The sequence below is a fragment of the Solea senegalensis genome, linkage group LG17, assembly GCF_019176455.1.
Source record: "Solea senegalensis isolate Sse05_10M linkage group LG17, IFAPA_SoseM_1, whole genome shotgun sequence".
Taxonomy (NCBI): Eukaryota; Metazoa; Chordata; class Actinopteri; order Pleuronectiformes; family Soleidae; genus Solea; species Solea senegalensis.
The window spans coordinates 16,326,688-16,344,259 of NC_058037.1; the positions used below are offsets into that span (position 1 = coordinate 16,326,688).

Sequence of the window (17,572 nt, forward strand, 5' to 3'; positions counted from 1 at the left end):
CACAGAACAAGGACGAGGAGCTTTTTCTCTGGTCAAAAATAGCCAGAGACAAGGAACGCCATGTGTGCATTCATTAAATGTTATATTATATACTCGCATAATTGAAGACATAAAAAAAAAAAATTATACTATCAATCACATGGTATTTATATATCAAATAAATGACATTATATTAAGATTTTGCATTCCTGGAGGATAAATGTGACCTTGCCGACCTGAAAGAAATCAGTTCTGACTGTCTGACATATGTGTGTGTTGGTGATCATTTTTCATTTAACTCATCTGCTGCACATGTGGAAACAGTCATACTTGCAATTACACATCAGAGCTGTCAGTCACACACACGCACACACACAGTCTGGTTTCCATGCTTTCAGAGGACATTACATTGACTTATATTCATTTCCTGGAGACTTTACTCTAACCAGACTTACTTTAACCATTACATGTATGCAAATGTACATTGTTGTTAAAAAAAAATAAAAAAAATATGGAAAGATGAATGAAATAACAAAAATATATATAATTTATCACATTAATATCTACACTAAAGTAGAAAAAAAACCTAAACATACAACATGTCTTCACCTTAAAATGTAATCATTTACTTCATTTGGACTTGCTTTTTGTCCCCATGATGTGAGTTTGTGAACAGATTTAGGTCCCCACAACATGTGTAATACCTGGAAAACACACACACACACATTCTTGTACAGTATTCTCAGTGAGGACACACGAGGATCTTACGTACAAATACAAACATAGACACATAAATCTGTTGATTTAACAACTTCAATTGGCCATTGACAACTCAATTTATTGACTACTTTATCCCATCACCAAATAAAACATTAAATTGACTATTATGGGAACTTTAAAATGCCACAAATACTAAAGTACCTTATTCACCTTATTTTTGATCAGAACAAAAACATGTAAGAATGTGTTTGTGTCACGAGTAGTGACCAGTCAGCGCCTTTGAACTCCCCCCCCCAGTCATCATGATAACCTTAAACACCTCTAACCCCTTACCATAACCGCAACTAAGTGCTTAACCCCAATAACCTTTAACGTAACCCTATAACCCTAAAACACAACTCTACAACATTAAAACCACTTTATTTTCATTGTATTTCTGTACATACGTTTCCCATTCCCACCTTTTTATGATTCAGTTATATTCATTGTCTCAAAACCTAAAGCTAATATCACGTAATAATCACATACTTATGCTACGTTTATAATTCATGATAAGATATATGTTTAAGGTCAGAGGTTGTTATTGCATTAATACTAATAAAAAAGTTCCCACGTGTAAACAAATCTATGTTTTATTATTTCAGCAGTGCATATATAACATTTTAGTGGTACAAAAAGTACAAAAAAGTTGGTGTATTTTCTAGAAATGTTCATGTTTTATGTAAGCGTGTACTTCTTCCGTACTCAGTATACTCTGTAGCCCTTATTGTAAATAATATGTTATGTCCAACACAGTGAAATAAACATATGTGTATATGCAGAACAGTTTAAATCAAACAAATCACTTGAAAATCATTTATATGTAAGTCGACTTGGTTTAAAAAAAAGAAAAGTGGTCTTAAAAGGGGTTGATTCGTATTTACAAAGGTATTTGAGATATTTGACCCCGCGAGGCTTGAAGCATTGATCTCAGAGGTCAGAGGAGCAGATTCTGACCAGTCAGGGAATCACAACATCACCAATAGCAGCAGAAGCTGCTTTAATTAAAGCCTCCTGCGAACGAACACAACGTCAGGTCTGAAGAATAATGTGCAACAATAATCTCATTTCATTTATGCTGTTAGAATACTCCAGTCTTCATAGTCCTGTGTGGCAGGATGTTATAATCTGTTTAATGCAGAAGAAAGAGGAAACTCCACAGGTCTTAAAGCTGTAGTGCATCATTTTTCAAATATAAACAAATGTCCTTTACATTCAAACCATTGACAAATTAGTTCACACACAATGCTGATGAAGTCTCTCCCTGTGTTTAAAGGTACAGTGTGTAAAATTGAGTTGTTCACACCAAACGTGGCCATCACATTTTGTACATTTTGTGACGCGATGGCCGCAAGTCGCCGTATTTTTAAACAGAAGTAAAGGGCTTTTCTTTTTACCATCCACCAAAGCGTTGCGCTCTCTGTTGTGAAAACATCTGCAGGGAAGAAACCGTCGTCTTGTGTCGGGAGCCGGCGTTTCGCCGCTAACTTCGGGAGCTCATCACGCAAAAGTATCGCTGGAAGCGGCATCCATATCATCCATATGGAGCTCCCGAAGTTAACAGTGAAACTCGCCAAGTTGTGTCCGGCTCCGTACCGTGTGTTGTGAAACCACACAAGACTACGGATTCTTCTCTGCAGACGTTTTCCACAAGAGATAAAGTGTTGTATAGCTCCGAGTGTCCACACACAAAAATAAGACGTTTCCCCAAATGGAGTGTGGCCGCTGGCAAGTTTTAAAAATCTAACCTCGAGCGTTTTGTGTGATAGATGCGATGAGCATGACATGAGTATTGCATCTGTGCATTGATTTTGTAATGTAAACTTGTCACATGACAAATTTCGAATTTAAAATAGAATTTGAAAACATATATGTTGCCTTCAGTTTGCATCAAAACTCAGTGGATATCTACTTTGTCCATTGTGGGCTACTGTAAAAACATGATGACAAACAACCTGATATTTAATGGAGTAATGAATAACAATTAATCTTACAATTGATAGTTAGATCAAAATTGAATTGAAATTGAATTACAAATACTTTAATTGAAATAATCTCACCTAAATTTTACACACTGGACCTTTAAAAGACGAGCGAATAATTTTGAAAAAGAAAATAATCTCCCTTCCCGCTCAACCAAAGATTTGCCAATGCTCATCATTGTTTTGCCTAAAAACTGTGCTTGTTGCCATCAACAAAACAAGTAATAAAAAGACATGTGGGGATTTTTTTTTGTGCACCACAACTTCATTTCATCATCGGATGTTGAACAAATTACAGTTTGATGGAGTTATCCAATCAACCTTTGGAAGGAAAATACTCAAAGATAAATTGTTACCCACTCACAATTCCCCTTTGTGAGTTGGGAAACACCGGTCTGTTGAGTTTTTGGATCCTCACCTAATTTTCCTTTTTTTTTTCCCCCCACAGACTCTCATTTCCTCTCTTTTCCTTCTTTAATTCATCTTTTTTATCTGGCAGACTCGTGGTTTTAGAACAGGAAGAACCATCAAACACTCAGGTAGAAAATTTCCTTATGTGATGCCATGAAACGTTAAATTCATAACTGTGCTGTGCAGAGTCTCGTTCTCCAAAACTGGGATGGTTTAAACAGACAGACTTCACCACAGATTATAAGAGCGAAGGGAACTCCACTGCAGCTCCACTGGGAGGAAACTGTTAGTGTTGTGCGTTTGCCAGTATTTAAGGTGCACTAAAAGTGTTGGTATATATAAATCATGGCTGTGTGAAGAGAAGGGTTATGGCATGCGTTTAATTCCAAACTGCGGTTTGGTGAGTTCTCTTAAAGCTCAGAAGTGAAAGGGAGCCAGGACACTTGGGAGGTACCAACTTTGTGGGATCTGAGATCAGCTTGAACGATTAAAACCTACTGAGAGGGGAATAAAAAATTTGAAAAAATTAAAAGAAATGGCTTGTATGCTATGCTTGGTTTAGTGTGTGTGTGTGTGAAACAAGCCAACCCTGGGCCGCAGACACTGACAGACTCCGTGTTGTAAATTGTGCAAGGCAAGCGTCGACGCATCATCCATCTGTTTACACTCATCTGTTGTCTCTTCCTCACAATCATTTCATCCGTCAACCGCAGTGACTCTTACTCATTGACAGAGACTGTTTGCTTTCTTTGTTTTTATGTAAAAGATAAAGCACAGACATGGAGATACAAAGCTGCCACGGTGGAAGCTTCCTGTGCAAATGAAGAAGAATGAAATCCTTTCTAGTTTCTGAAGGCCACTTGAGAAAAGGATTTGCCTTCTGGGAAGAAGATAATTATTAAAAACTAGACTTTTAATTTCTTTCATCGGGGGCCAGTTCTCCCCCCTGAGGCTGAAACCAGAGCCGCAGAAGTTTGGTTCACGCTGAGATCACTTGATTCATATTATACTGAGACGATGTTTGTGGAATTATTGATCAACACTGACAAACATATGATGCCTCTACCCCGGCTTTGTCACGGCTGTAAAGCACAGACGACAGCGTAGTACTGAGAGAATATAAGAGAAAGCAGCGCTGTTGCTGAGCGAAAGCCTTCGTTTCATAATACTGAGAGGAGCAGCTGCCTGTAAATGGAAAGAAATCAGTTCATCAGTGACACAGTTGATCAGTTTCATTGTGTGCCATTGCTTTGCTTTGCAACGCGGTCTCTTCCATCGGGAATCTCTGTTGCATCAGTTCGACACCACACTGGGAGACAAGCAGCTGAACCCAGAGCAGCCTCCGAGGTCAACCTCGCCCCGCTCGTATAAACGCTGACCTCTGATCCTTCATTGAAGACAGATGAGCTCTGTAATTCAGTCCCGATGAAGAGTCTTGTTGTGTGGTCATCCGTCTGTGTAGCAACTCTTACTATGCAGTCAGTGTCAAAAGCAGAATTTTGTCGCTCTGTGCGTCTCCATCACAGCCACACGCTTCACTCCTGTGGCTACAACAGTCACTTTTTGTTTTTTTTAAGAGAAAGAACAGCCAGTAGGACGTCGTGCACCGTGTGGCATCTTTGAATATTAAGGCACTTTTTGTTTGAGAAGATGTTCCGCCGCTGCAGCACGCTCTGGGATCACCGCGGGTCTTAGACGGCGCAGGTTACGCCGGCGTCCTCGACGTGGCCACAGTTGGTTTTGCCCCAGCCGGAAAACTTGCACTGGTGGATGTTGTCCTCAGTCCCTGTGCATGCCACGTCGTCCATCCAGATCAGACCAGTACCTGAGCAGAAAGAACAGTGACGTTACAACATGGACATGGAGTTAATAGACCTACAAATGTAAAACTGTAGCACATTTACTCATTGTCTACAGCTTTATCCTCCACATGAGGGGTGACAGGCTGACATAGGGAGACCCTGGACAGGCCGCTTGTCCATCACAGCGTCAACATACAGAGACAAAACAACCATTCACTCTAACACTCACAACTAAGGTCAATTTAGAGTGTCCAGTTAACCTCTACATGTTATTGGACTGTGGGAGGAAGTTGCAGTACACACAGGAAGGCCCATGGTCAAACCTGGATTCAAACGGGTGACCTTCTTGCTGTGAGGCAACAGCGCTAGCCACGACTCCTCCATGTGAGCCACTGCAGCATGCATAACTTATTTTAACATATAAAAACGAGTTCAAGTGAGTTCACACAAAGTGTATCTGTGTGTTTCTCAGTATTGCTGTGTTTAGATCTCATGTTTCGCCCGGCAACACTCCCATGCTGCACACAGGAAGTGATTTATTTTAGTCGGATGGAAGCAACAGCAACTTCATGCTAGTAAATTTATATTAGCAGCAAACAGGTTGAATTGTGACTGAAAATATGCAGCCATGAAAGGTTTCAGAAGTCAATTCAACAGCCAAAAGTTACACACTGCAGCTTTAAATAGTGGTGACTGAACTAGTTCACTGTCTTCTTTATTAATCCAAGGGCTCTTTCCTCTCATGTATTTTCGTTGAATTTACTTCTTTCATTCCGTCCCTCCATCTGTTTTCCCTTCTTGTTTTGTGGACATTCTGTCCTTTGTTTGGTCAGTAACACGAGTCTCTCGGTCCCGGGAGTCTAGGAGAGTAAATCTAGAGAGAAACTATTAGACACTTAATGAAATCAGGAACAAAAAGAGAAGGGTGAAGTTTAGGCTGATTGTCGGCGAGGAAAGACCTCCCTCCTCACTTTACACGGTCGTGAGGAGATGTGGAGGAGGGCGGAGGGGGGATGCTAACAGCAGCATCGTAGCCTACAAGAAGTTAGCTAGGACTTACTAGCTAACTATTGTTGACAGCGGCTTGTTTCTAAGAAACTCAAAGACAGACCTCCATAAGATACTTTGCGTTTGTAGAAATGTGGAAGGCAAGAAATGAAACAAAACTAAACCCCCTAAGATTTTTTTGAAGTGTTAAAGAAGCCGTTTTCATGAACCAGCCCAGGACACTTGATTTCACTGATAAAATGGCTACCAGTAGGGACAGAAGGAAAAACACATATTTGCTGCTTTATCTTATTGGTAAATGGCCTTTTTTGTCTGTCCATTGAGAAAATCAGCGTTTTTAGCTCCCAGGGCTACTACTACGACAGTCTACTGCTGTCTCATTGGGTACGTTTGTGTCACTTTTGTGTCTTTCTTCAAACACCGAAGACAAATAATAAGATATTAAGATCTATTGATGGAGGCACAAGTGGATCATCAAGTCCTGTGTGCTGTGACACAAAATCACTGATTCTGCACGACATCTACCACCACAGAGTCCACAGGAGAGCTGCCACCATCGTGAAGGACAACACCCACCCACAACATGGACTGTTTACACTGCTGCCCTCAAGACGTGGGTACAGGAGTGTGAAATGCAGGATGACCCGTTTAAAGAACTCTTTCTGCCCCACTGCCATCAGAATCCTCAATAGCTGAACGGACTACACTAAAGTCATCTGTTTACTGTCACTTTAAATCTGTCATTGTCACTTTACATCTGTCACTTCAGCACAGCACCTTTGCACAAATTAGGGTTCCCTTTTCTTTATATACATATTTATATACTATTTTTAATACTATTTCTTTGTTCCCTTTTTGCTGGTATTTTTGACAGCTGTCTTACATCCTGAAGATAACATAGACTTAAGCAGGTGTGTGTTTTTATTCGCAATGGCTGAGTATGTTTTTCCTTCTGTATTTGCTGGCAGCGTCGAGCGAGTGTGCGGTTCACAGCCTGGTTCACGGAAAACAGTGGCTCAGTGACGTCACTGCTGCGTGATTAACCTTGATAATCTGAACCACGATTCAAAAAAAAACCCTGAACTATCTGGAAGATAAGTGGTGAGGCCAAACGTCAGAATTCATTTGGCGGATATTTTTCACATCTGGACTTGGACGACGGCCGTCCAGCTCCTCGTTGATGACTCACTCAGGCATCACTTTTCTCTTCAGTGTCAAACAAAAGTGAAGCTAATGGAGCCAGGGAGGTTGAACGTGTTGCCTGTCGGTGCTTATCAGTCACAGGCCAGAGAAATTAAACATTCACGCATAATAATGACCGACTGACTCATCCTGAGGGAGGAAATGTGAAAAATTGAAACGTTCCATCATTTTCCCAAAGTAACAGAGCTTTCAGTCAAACTGTGAAGCAGCGAATACGCCATGTACACTCAGCTGCCACTTTATTAGGAACACCTGTTCAGCCGCTTGTTAAGTGACTCTGAACACACACTATTTTCAGAAAGTGATCAATTAATTGACTGATAATACTTTTTTTTACCAGGATGGGTCAAATGCAGAAAAAGAATTTCCTTACTAAGGGATAAATAAATTACAGAAGAAAATAAATAAATAACAGCCGTTCCATTTGCACAATAACAAAGACAATAGGACAGAAGAGTTATGATAGATAACAAACATCATAATCACCAGTTTACAGTGCACTTGATCAGGGATTGAGCTCCATATTTAATTCTATGGCTGACTGATGCACAAAAGAGTGCTTCAGATTGAACCTATTAAATCGTGGAACCGTATACGGCATCTCCGGTTAGATGGTAACAATTAATATTCTCTGTCCAGGGCATGATTAGAGTTGGAGACGATATAATAAACCAGTCTTTATATGTTTCTATGGTAGGCTGATTCATAGACTTCCTCCAGGAGTTGGACTATATCATCGCTGAACAGATTTTTTAGTTGATGAAACAGTGAGCAGCAGTTCTCTGGGCAAAAAAAAAAAAAAAATGCAGCCAGACTGGTTTGGAAATGACAGAAACAATTTGGTACAACCAGGTGTGATGAAGAACATCTCCTGTCAAACCTCGAAGCAGATGGGCTACAGCAGCAGAAGACCAGGGAGTTCTCTGTACCTAATGATGGTAAATGGACTTTGTGTACATCAAATAACAAGAACACCTAAGACATCTCTTGGATAAAAGGTGAAACATCATCTATAAATCTACAGCTTCAATGAGATGTGGAGAACAAGGACCTACAGGAAATATATGAGAGTCAACACAGACATCACTATGGTTCCTTTACATTCTCTCTCGGTCACAAGAAGTTTAAAAGTTTACAAAAAGGTAAAAAGAGCGGAAACTGACACCAAATCCCTTCTCGTATCAACATCCAGAGGAACGTTCATCAGTGCGAGTATAAGAGTGTGATTGAGACAGCGAGAACTCCCTGTGCTTCCTCGCAGACCGTGGATCAGATGATAAATATATGTGGTCATAAAACAGTCCCAGCTGGTGAGCAGAGCTTTTGGCACAGTTGTTTTTTTTCGCTATAAACTTCAGTTCCTGTTTGTAAGAACCAGAATCACTGGAGGCTTCAGAAAGTCCCGGACTCTTCGGGTGTCAGTCGTAAGGGGGACGATCCTCAGCTGTGAGGGAATAACACCGAGACCCAGCAACACACGCTGGTTCCTCGGGTTTGAAAGGACTCGTGCGTTTGTTTGCGAGGAGAGATGCGGACTCATTAGTAGCGTGCCCCACAGCGGCATCTGGAGTCTCGTAAACGAGGAGATAGTGGTCGCCATCTCTGCCGCTCGGCTGTAAATCTCAGAACATTAATCATTCGGTGACAGTGAGGAGCGGAGGCAGGGCCACAGGGCCGCAGCAGGAAACTGATGCCACATCTCTGGATGTTTTTACAGAACGATTTAAAGAGAAAAATACAAGGAACAACTTAGTAGTGTCTTACTCAAGCATTTAATATGGCATTTTAATTGTTTTTTTAATGTCTATAAATGCAAGGAACATCTGTTCACTTGACAGGTATTGATTTGGCAGGTAAATTAATAGGGACACCAGTGTGCGTGGTTCCAAATTTGTTGTTTGGATGAGAAATGCAAGAGATATAGCACTAAAGATTAGTGATATATATTTCATGTAGCACGCCTATCACATATCTGTCAAACTGTTTCATTGACAGGCTTCAAACATTTAAATATTGAATGATTATAGCACTAGCTGATTGTTATTCACATTTATTCTTATACGCAATTTTCTGTCTTGTATTATCTCTAAAATCATCATCAGTCAAGTACTTTTTAATCGTAAATGCCCGAACAGGCTGTTACTTGTTACTTGTTGCATGTTCTTTTTTATTTAAGCTACATTTTATCGGAAAGTCACGCTGAGATTAGATTTGTGAAAAAAATTATTAACAGTTAAATCCAGAAAATAGTCACATAATTAATCGTTAAGGAATATAATTGCTTACATAGTTGCACCACATGTTTTAAATAGTTTATGTTTTTTTTGTTTGTTTTACCATTTAATGACGTAGCTATTAAGGCATTTACAATTTGTTCACATACGGCTGTTCATGCGCTCAACACATTAAAAACATGTTCATCAAGATTAGAAAAGAGCAAAAAAAAATATCTAACCATTACTACAATATCATCATCCCCAGTAAATTGACTGTTTTTCATTATTAATTTCATTATTTTTCTTCACAACTGACACGTCTCGTGTGCTACGACAGCGTTTACCTGCGTCATTCGCTGCAATTTCTTTCTATTATTGGCAACGCATTTTGGAAATGTTTGAAATGGATGCAGCACAGAAACTGTCAGGGATATTTCATGAACCGTGCGGAAAAGGAACGCTTCCAGAATCCCTCCGCATGTGTTTCACGTCGTCTCGTTCCAGAAATCTGTTTCAAAGTCGAGCGTAAAGTAATCCCAGTGCCCGTCAGCAGTAAAAAAAAAAAAGCCAAAAAAAAAAAAAGTATACAGGCCTGATGGAAATAGCACTGAGATTTCTATATTTGTGAGTTTGGAAACGCAAAATATGAAATATATGCTCTCTGAAAGTGCGTACTTGGGATTAAGAAGCTTGTTCTGCCAGTGTCAACTCTGCTTGCCCCCCCAATATCAAAGCAACAAGAGATTCAAAGACAAACAACAGTTTGAAGTTTTTCAAGATGTTAAATCCTCATGAAACCACTCAAGTGAAAGCTGCACTAATACAATTTAAATCATCTTTATCTGCGTATCTCCCCAAAATCTGGAATCTAATTATTCAATGGCGCAACATATGCTTTCTTAGATCCTCAAAAAAAATAATCTTTTTTTTTACTACAAAAACGGACATGGAAGTTATTAATTCCGTCCCTAAATTATTCATTTTTTAGCGAAAAATCAAATCAATGTGTTGCCTTTAAAGCTGATATCCAAATAAAAAAATAAACCTAATGCCTCCAACATTCCTGCTGTGATTGAGAAAAGCCACTTTTTATACATACGTGTCCGGTAAATGTTGGCAGGGGACAGTTTTGGAAAATGTCCAGAGGGACTTACACAGGACACATACGGGACAATTCCCGGGAAAATGTTGTAGTAGTCTGCAGTAGCAGAGTCCTGTGTTTGTTGTGACATGAACTTCAGCTGTTCTGCTGCCGCATCTTCACACGGTCGACTGTGAGTGACAAACTGTTTACTCACAGCGTTGCTTGTGTCGCGTTCCCGGGACGACGTTTACATCTGTTTACAGCCAATGTTTTACGACGCTTCTCACATACACGAGTGTGTCTGGCCAACGCCCTGACGAGTTCATTTACACAAGAGTCACGAGTCACTTTCACAGGGATTTGTAGGATTAAGACACTGACGTTTATGCTTTTGGCAAATGCAACGTTTTTCCTGAAACAGAAAACTTGTCAGTTCTGGATTTTGTAAGAGTCTGTGCTCTGTAACTGATTCAGACTCGAGGTCGGGTCAATGTCTGGTTCCTCGGTGACTGCAGAATCACACAAACAGATCTTTTTTTCTCTTTGTCTCCAGAATCACCTATGCTAAGTATTTACTTCCTGCCTCTTTCACAATAAAGTGAGCTGACAAACCTGGGACCTTGAAGCTGTCAAAACACCCCGTGGCGTTAATTGTGAATAAAGTTCAAGCAGTTGTTGCGGTTTAAATAAACACTCAGGACGTTCACATGCGGGGTACACGGTGATGTAGTGGTTAGCACTCTCGCCTTGCAGCAAGAAGACCCGGGTTCGAGCCCCGGTTGGAACAAGGGTCTTTCAGAATGGAGTTTGCATGTTCTCCCTGTGTGTGCGTGGGTTCTCTCCGGGTTCTCCAGCTTCCTCCCACAGTCCAAAAACATGCAATCTGGGGATTAGGTAAAATTGGACACTCTAAATTGACCATAGGAGTGAGTGTGAGAGTGAATGGTTGTTTGTCTCTATCTGTGTGTGGCCCTGCGATGGACTGGCGAACTGTCCAGGGTGTACCCCGCCTATCGCCTGATGTAGCTGAAATTGGCACAGCACCCCCCGCGACCCTCTGGTGGAGGATAAAGCGGTTAGATGATGACTGACTGACGTTCATGTGCACAGTTTAATCAAGCTAAGGCCGTAGTCTGACTAAGACAGGCAACCGGACCACTTGAGAAGAAAATCAATTTATTGGCCACGTATGTCTGACTCCGTACGTGGCGTTTCCTTTTACGTCACAGAAAAACTAATCGTGATACAAGTTACATCGGGCAAGGCACTTGTGGTTGCCGTGTTGTCCGGAAAAATACGTTTGATTTCCAGCAACAGTACTGCCGTTTATACATGGGAGGAAATTTTGGTGCATGCAAACTCCGACTCTAGTCCGCCTAAGCGTATACATGCAGGAGTAATTGGACTATGGATCGCATTATCCAGGTAAGTTCACATGACATTAACTCATTGGCTGCTAGCCATTTTCAGAGCTGTGAAATTGTCTGCAATTGTCGTGTGAAAACAAAATGGAGGAACCGCGTTATTTTATGAGTGTTTTATGTATGATTTTATCATTAATTGATTAATTAAATGTCATTAAATCCACCTGTTGAACATGGAGAGTGTTGCATAATGACCGTTGCATAATCTTGGTAACACATGTGCGTATCGTCACTGAAGCGCAGTTATTTAATAAAAGACCACAAATGATGATAATAATCACTTTCATCATCAGCTATCAATTATTGTTACTCTTTTTATAGACCAGCACATACATAAAGCAACAAAAACACGACAATTTCAATCAGTGTCTTGCAAAATAATCAAAAATTACACCAGGAATTTAAATTAAAGCAAATAAAATCATCGCTCTTGTCAATGTGGACGTATTTCTAGCATTTTTTTTAATATTATGATTTATGATATAGATTTTTAGTATGGGTTTGTAACTGTCACATTTTTTTAAAATAAATTCTGAATCAAAGAGAGTGACTCATCTGATTTATGGTGTATTTTTCTGTTTTAAATTGAATCCAGCCGTGATGTTAGTCACTGCTGTTGTCTGGAGGTCGTCGCCTGGAACAAAAGAAAGTTTCCCCACCAAAAGTTTCCAGACTTATTGGTATAACAACTCTTCCTGGACAGAGAGTGAGTGATGTAAGGACGATCGAACTAAAGAGCGAGAAAGACAGACAGTAGAAGAGAGAGAGAGAGAGATGTATTTGACCTCTGAGATTCTTTTCTTTACGACATCTGGCTCACATGACTTACCTAATAAAACCTTAATATTAATCCCTGTAGCATATTATGGCATGTTTAAATCATTCTATAATAGCACTCAATGCAGAGTCAGTGAAAATCACAACTTCAATCACTAAATAAAAAGATCACCATGGATACGAGCTGTGTATGCAGTACTTCTTTGACTTTGACTTCAAGATTTTGGACGGTGATCTCTCAAAAATAAGCTCAAAGGAAAAGGACATTTAATTTAGAATAAAAACGGCAGAACTGTAGCTTTGACTATCTGGTTAATTTCTCACCACATGTAGTATTTATAAATGTGAACTGACAAACCTGATCTATAATGAATAACACTTGAATTTGACTTAAAACAATGTGGACAGTAATCTGTCACTCATGTATATTCATTCATTCATTCATATTAGACAGCCTTGAGCTGAGTTATAGCAAATTACATTAGGACAGAATCGGTTAGAATGATGGATGGATGGTGAAATGTGTGTTTTTTGTGTTGTGTCACGTATGAGGTACAAGACAAGGAATGCCCGTATAAAACATGAAGTATGACCATACAAGACAAAAATGTAAGTACAAGTGAAATAATGTATGTTAAAAACATAAGTTATGTACATAAAAGACAAATAATGTGTGTGTTCATACATAACGTATGGATGTAAAGCACAAAAAATATGTATACAAGTCAAATAATGTATATATAAAAGACAGAAAATGTGCATACAAAACATAATGTATGTACAAAACATAACGTATGGACATAAAAGTCAAATAATGTCTGTACAAGACAAAATGTATGGATGCAAAATACAAATAATGTGTATACAGGTTTGTATGCACATTGTTGACAATGTAAGACAATGTAAAATGAACAGTCTGTGTATATAACAGTGTATATCATGTGAGTGACGGTTGTTTCGTACCTTTACCGAAGCGTCCAGTCTTATGGACCTCTGTGGCTCCTCGGTATCCCAGCATCCTACACACCACGTCTCCGTCCTTTTTGTCCCAGACGTCGTCGCACACCGTCCCCCAGCGGCGTTCGTGGAAAACCTCCACGCGTCCTTCGTGAGGACCCGAACCGTTGACCAAGCGCACCACGGTCTCCTCCACTATACAACGCAAACACACACACACAAAGTTCTGTGTATCAACGTAACATGAACATTTTTCATGTGTTCATACGTCAGGAAAAAGTGTAAAGTAAAAAACACCATGAGACGGAGAGGAGACGTGACTTTGAACTCACACAGGGCCGATTATTTTCATTCGGAGTGTTTATGAGTTTAATGAAGTCCCCGTAAATCAAACCAATATGAAAACAAACTCAGACTGTTGAAATTGTTGTGTCTGTTTGACATTGTTTTTATACACTATGGAAAAAAAGAGACTTTGATTCACAAAGAACAGTAAATAAAATGACTCAGACGGAGGGAACTTTATTTTCGTCCTCGTATGTGAAGTCTGTCCAAAGTTTTGAGCTTTGGACGAAATTGTCCACCAATTTCAGATGGAAAAAACATGACCTAGATTATCGTGTAGGTCGTGATATTAGGTTTATTCTGAAAATACCATGTAAATCATGTAAATATCCATTTTCTATTTTTGTTGTCATATTCTTATTTTCCATCTTTTTATTCTATACATCTGACTGTTTTGGCCCTGTAATACAGTGTCTAATCTACTCTAATCTAAACTAAAATAATGTACTGTTTGAGATTAACAGAATTTAAAAAGGAGGAAGGAGACATAGGAGACAAGAAACAGATGAGAGAAATTTCTGTCAGTTAGCAGAGATCTGGCTACATGAAATCAGTGGAGGCCTGTGACATTCGAAACAAACGTTAATGAAATCTATAAGGTGTGTTGGAGCAAGGAAACATCAAAAGCATGCAGGGCAGGGATCCCCAAGGAACCGGAATTGGGAAATGGACCTTGATTACATAAAAGTAAAAAGGCTTTATATAGCGTCTTGCTATATCCTCCAATAAGACTATAATTTCAGGTTGAAATGTTTAATTTGAATGGAAGTCGATGCCGAGTCCTCAGAAGAACAGCTGTGTAAACCTGTGTTTGTGTGTGTATTTTTTGTATAAGCAGACGCTGCATTGATTTACAGCACATTTGAAACCACGCAGCAGCTGAACTCCTATAACTGACTCGATTTATCGCAGACAGTACACGCTCACACACACACACACACACACGCTCATGTGTGCGCTCAGTACTAGGTAGTGCAGCCAGACAGGATACAAGTCTCATCAGACCATCATAAACTTTAACTGTGTACCATTTAACACTCATTACACAGATGAGCATTGTGCGCTCACTGGCTCAACATTGTTTAATTCCTCTCATAACATTATACGGTCATATCAGCTGCACATATTTGTATCATATTCTTTTGAGAAGGAAGCAAATTAAAGCCAGAAATTAAAAGTGTTTGAGGCAGTTTTTTCATACATACACCGTATGGACAAAAGTATTGGGACTATAATGACAAAACGAACTATACACAGTGCTTTAACATGGAGTTGGCCCTCTTTTCCATATTTCTTGGAAGACTTTCCTCCAGATTTCAAAGTGTTTCTGTGTGAATGTGTGCCCGTTCGTTCTGTAGCGCATTTATAAGGTCAGGCACTGATGTTGGCTCACAATCTCTGTTCCAGTTCATCCCAAAGGTGCTCGATTGGGTTAAGATCAGAGCAGAACACAAGTTCTTCCACACCAAACTCATGAAAAGTCAAACCATCGTCTTTACAGTCCTTGCTTTGTGTGCTGGGGACACAGTCATGTTGGAATAAAAAAAGGGCATTTTTCTCAAACTGTTGCCACAAAGATGAAATAATGTTAAAATGGTACGCTGAAGCGTTAAGATTGTCCTAGAGCCCAAAGCTGATTGAAACACCTGTATTCAATGCTAATTCAGTCTGAAATTAAAAGAATTATTATGTTTGTCCGACTTCATCAAGATTTTTAAAGTACATATAAACATGTTAGTCCAACTGAAATAGCACTAGATCTAATTTCTTCCGAGTCGCACACACATCCACGTAATATGATTGTGAGTCGGACGCAACCTAGCCACACCAGCTAATACCTGGAAGTAGTAGAAGCTGTTACACAGAAAAGTTAGACAAAAATAAACAAAACTCATTTGGTACATTTGTTTGACTCACTAGAAGACTGTTTTTATGCTGTGTCATCTTAAAGAATTACACATTTTAAACTTCATGGATGGTAAGAAGACTCAGAATGGCACGCCACATGCTAAAAATGAGCTGCAAGCTAAAATGAAATGTCTCGTAGTAACAAGCTGAAAAAGGAAGCATCACCACCGAGCTGGAGCAAGGGCAGTAACCCGATTACTAATTAAAAAGAAAATTTGCCAGGATATCCAAACTAAGACACACCTCAAGAAATCTAATGCAAAGCACAATTTAAATGATTTCCAAATGTGGTTGGATCAAATTTGAGTCTTTTCGCTGTTCAGTCTTCCAAATCCAATGCTATTTTTGTAACAGCAACAGTAACACAATAGTAGTGAATTGTTAAGGAAAATCATTAGCCAATGTCATTTACTGTATTTCCAACTTGGCCTTGCTTGAATATCAATTTTTGGATCGAAATATGATATAAGATAAATGTTGCTGTTGATGCACGGGTAAAAAATTCAGCCTCAAATTGCTGTATTTAACCAGTTACTGAGACTTATGTAATGACTTTTTCATAGTCAGAAACCGTGTGCATGATGACGACGACGACGATGATGATGCCTCCGCAGAGGGAAGTTAAAACAAACACGTCTTCAAGTAATTGAGCAAAAACCTTTCCCCTCCGTCTCTCCACAGCTCTGACAGCTCTCGCGTTCACCTTGGACACGAGGCAAAAACTAGAAACACTAGACTTGACAGTTCATAGGAAGCCTTGCTCCCTTTTCCTGCAAGAAGAAGCGAAATTAATTCGAGGAGATATAATGACTGTTTTTGTCCGAAAGAAAAGTAGACACGAGTGAGCTCCAAGTGCTGCTGGTCATCCAAGTGGATCAAGCCTCAGAGGCCGAGGGCCAGTCACAGCAGCAGAGTGTCAATACTTGATGAAGGCCAGAATACGACATGATCATGTTTTATTAATGTTTGTCTGGCACTCACTGAAGGTCTGGACTGGACAGGATTGAATGGCTCCAGGACAAGAGTTAATCAGCTCCATGTGTTTTGTTAAAAGTCCCTCTTATAACTCAGAAGTTATTGTCTTTCATGTTGGTTTTGTTTTGTTTTGTTTTGTTTTGTTTTTGTGCAATTGGTTTAATTGCAATTGGATTTTTCTTGGCCGGGGTTCATACACAAATGAAACGATGTTTGTTTAACATTTTGGTTAACATGCTTATTTGCTTTCTCACCCTCATATCTGTCTGGTTTACATAAGGTTTATAGCCAGTTAGTGCAGTTTAGCATAGACAGAGTGGAAGAAGGGCTAAAGAGCTAGTTTGTCCATTAAAAAAGAAAGAGGTCAAATTGTGTTTAATTTGGGAGGCGCTAGTGCACACCGCATGGAGTCGACGTGTCTTCGAGTAGCTCCTTTTCTACAAAAAGTGTCTCCAGCAGAAACAAAGCTAAGGAGAAACTTACACATCCAAAAGTAAACATGAAGAAAAATGCCATGACGCTAGCATCCAGCTAAACCTAGCTAGCAGCCCTGACACCGATGCTCAAAATCACAGGCAAAGTTTGCTAATATCCACGCTGCCGTCCGAAAACTGGACATAAACTGTGTTTAACTCTACCGGGTTTTGATTAAAGAAATGACATATGATAAAACTACGCATTTGTCTATTTGTCTGTAAGTGTTTGCTTCAAAGGGGCAACTGACAACATCTGAGTCGCTATA

The 17,572-nt window shown here is 39.6% G+C and overlaps 1 protein-coding gene across 1 annotated transcript in view; it reads right to left on the reverse strand.

The window, feature by feature from the left end:
- Positions 1–791: 791 nt before the first annotated feature.
- The window catches only part of scara5 (scavenger receptor class A, member 5 (putative)), an 84,461-nt gene continuing 67,680 nt past the window's right edge, over positions 792–17,572 (reverse strand). Inside the window, exons 11-12 of the mRNA XM_044049750.1 lie at positions 13,609–13,797; positions 792–4,956 (exon numbers count right to left, since the gene is read on the reverse strand). Coding sequence (XP_043905685.1) covers positions 4,823–4,956; positions 13,609–13,797 — 323 coding nt within the window. The 3' untranslated portion in view covers positions 792–4,822. The remainder of the gene's footprint in view (positions 4,957–13,608; positions 13,798–17,572) is intronic.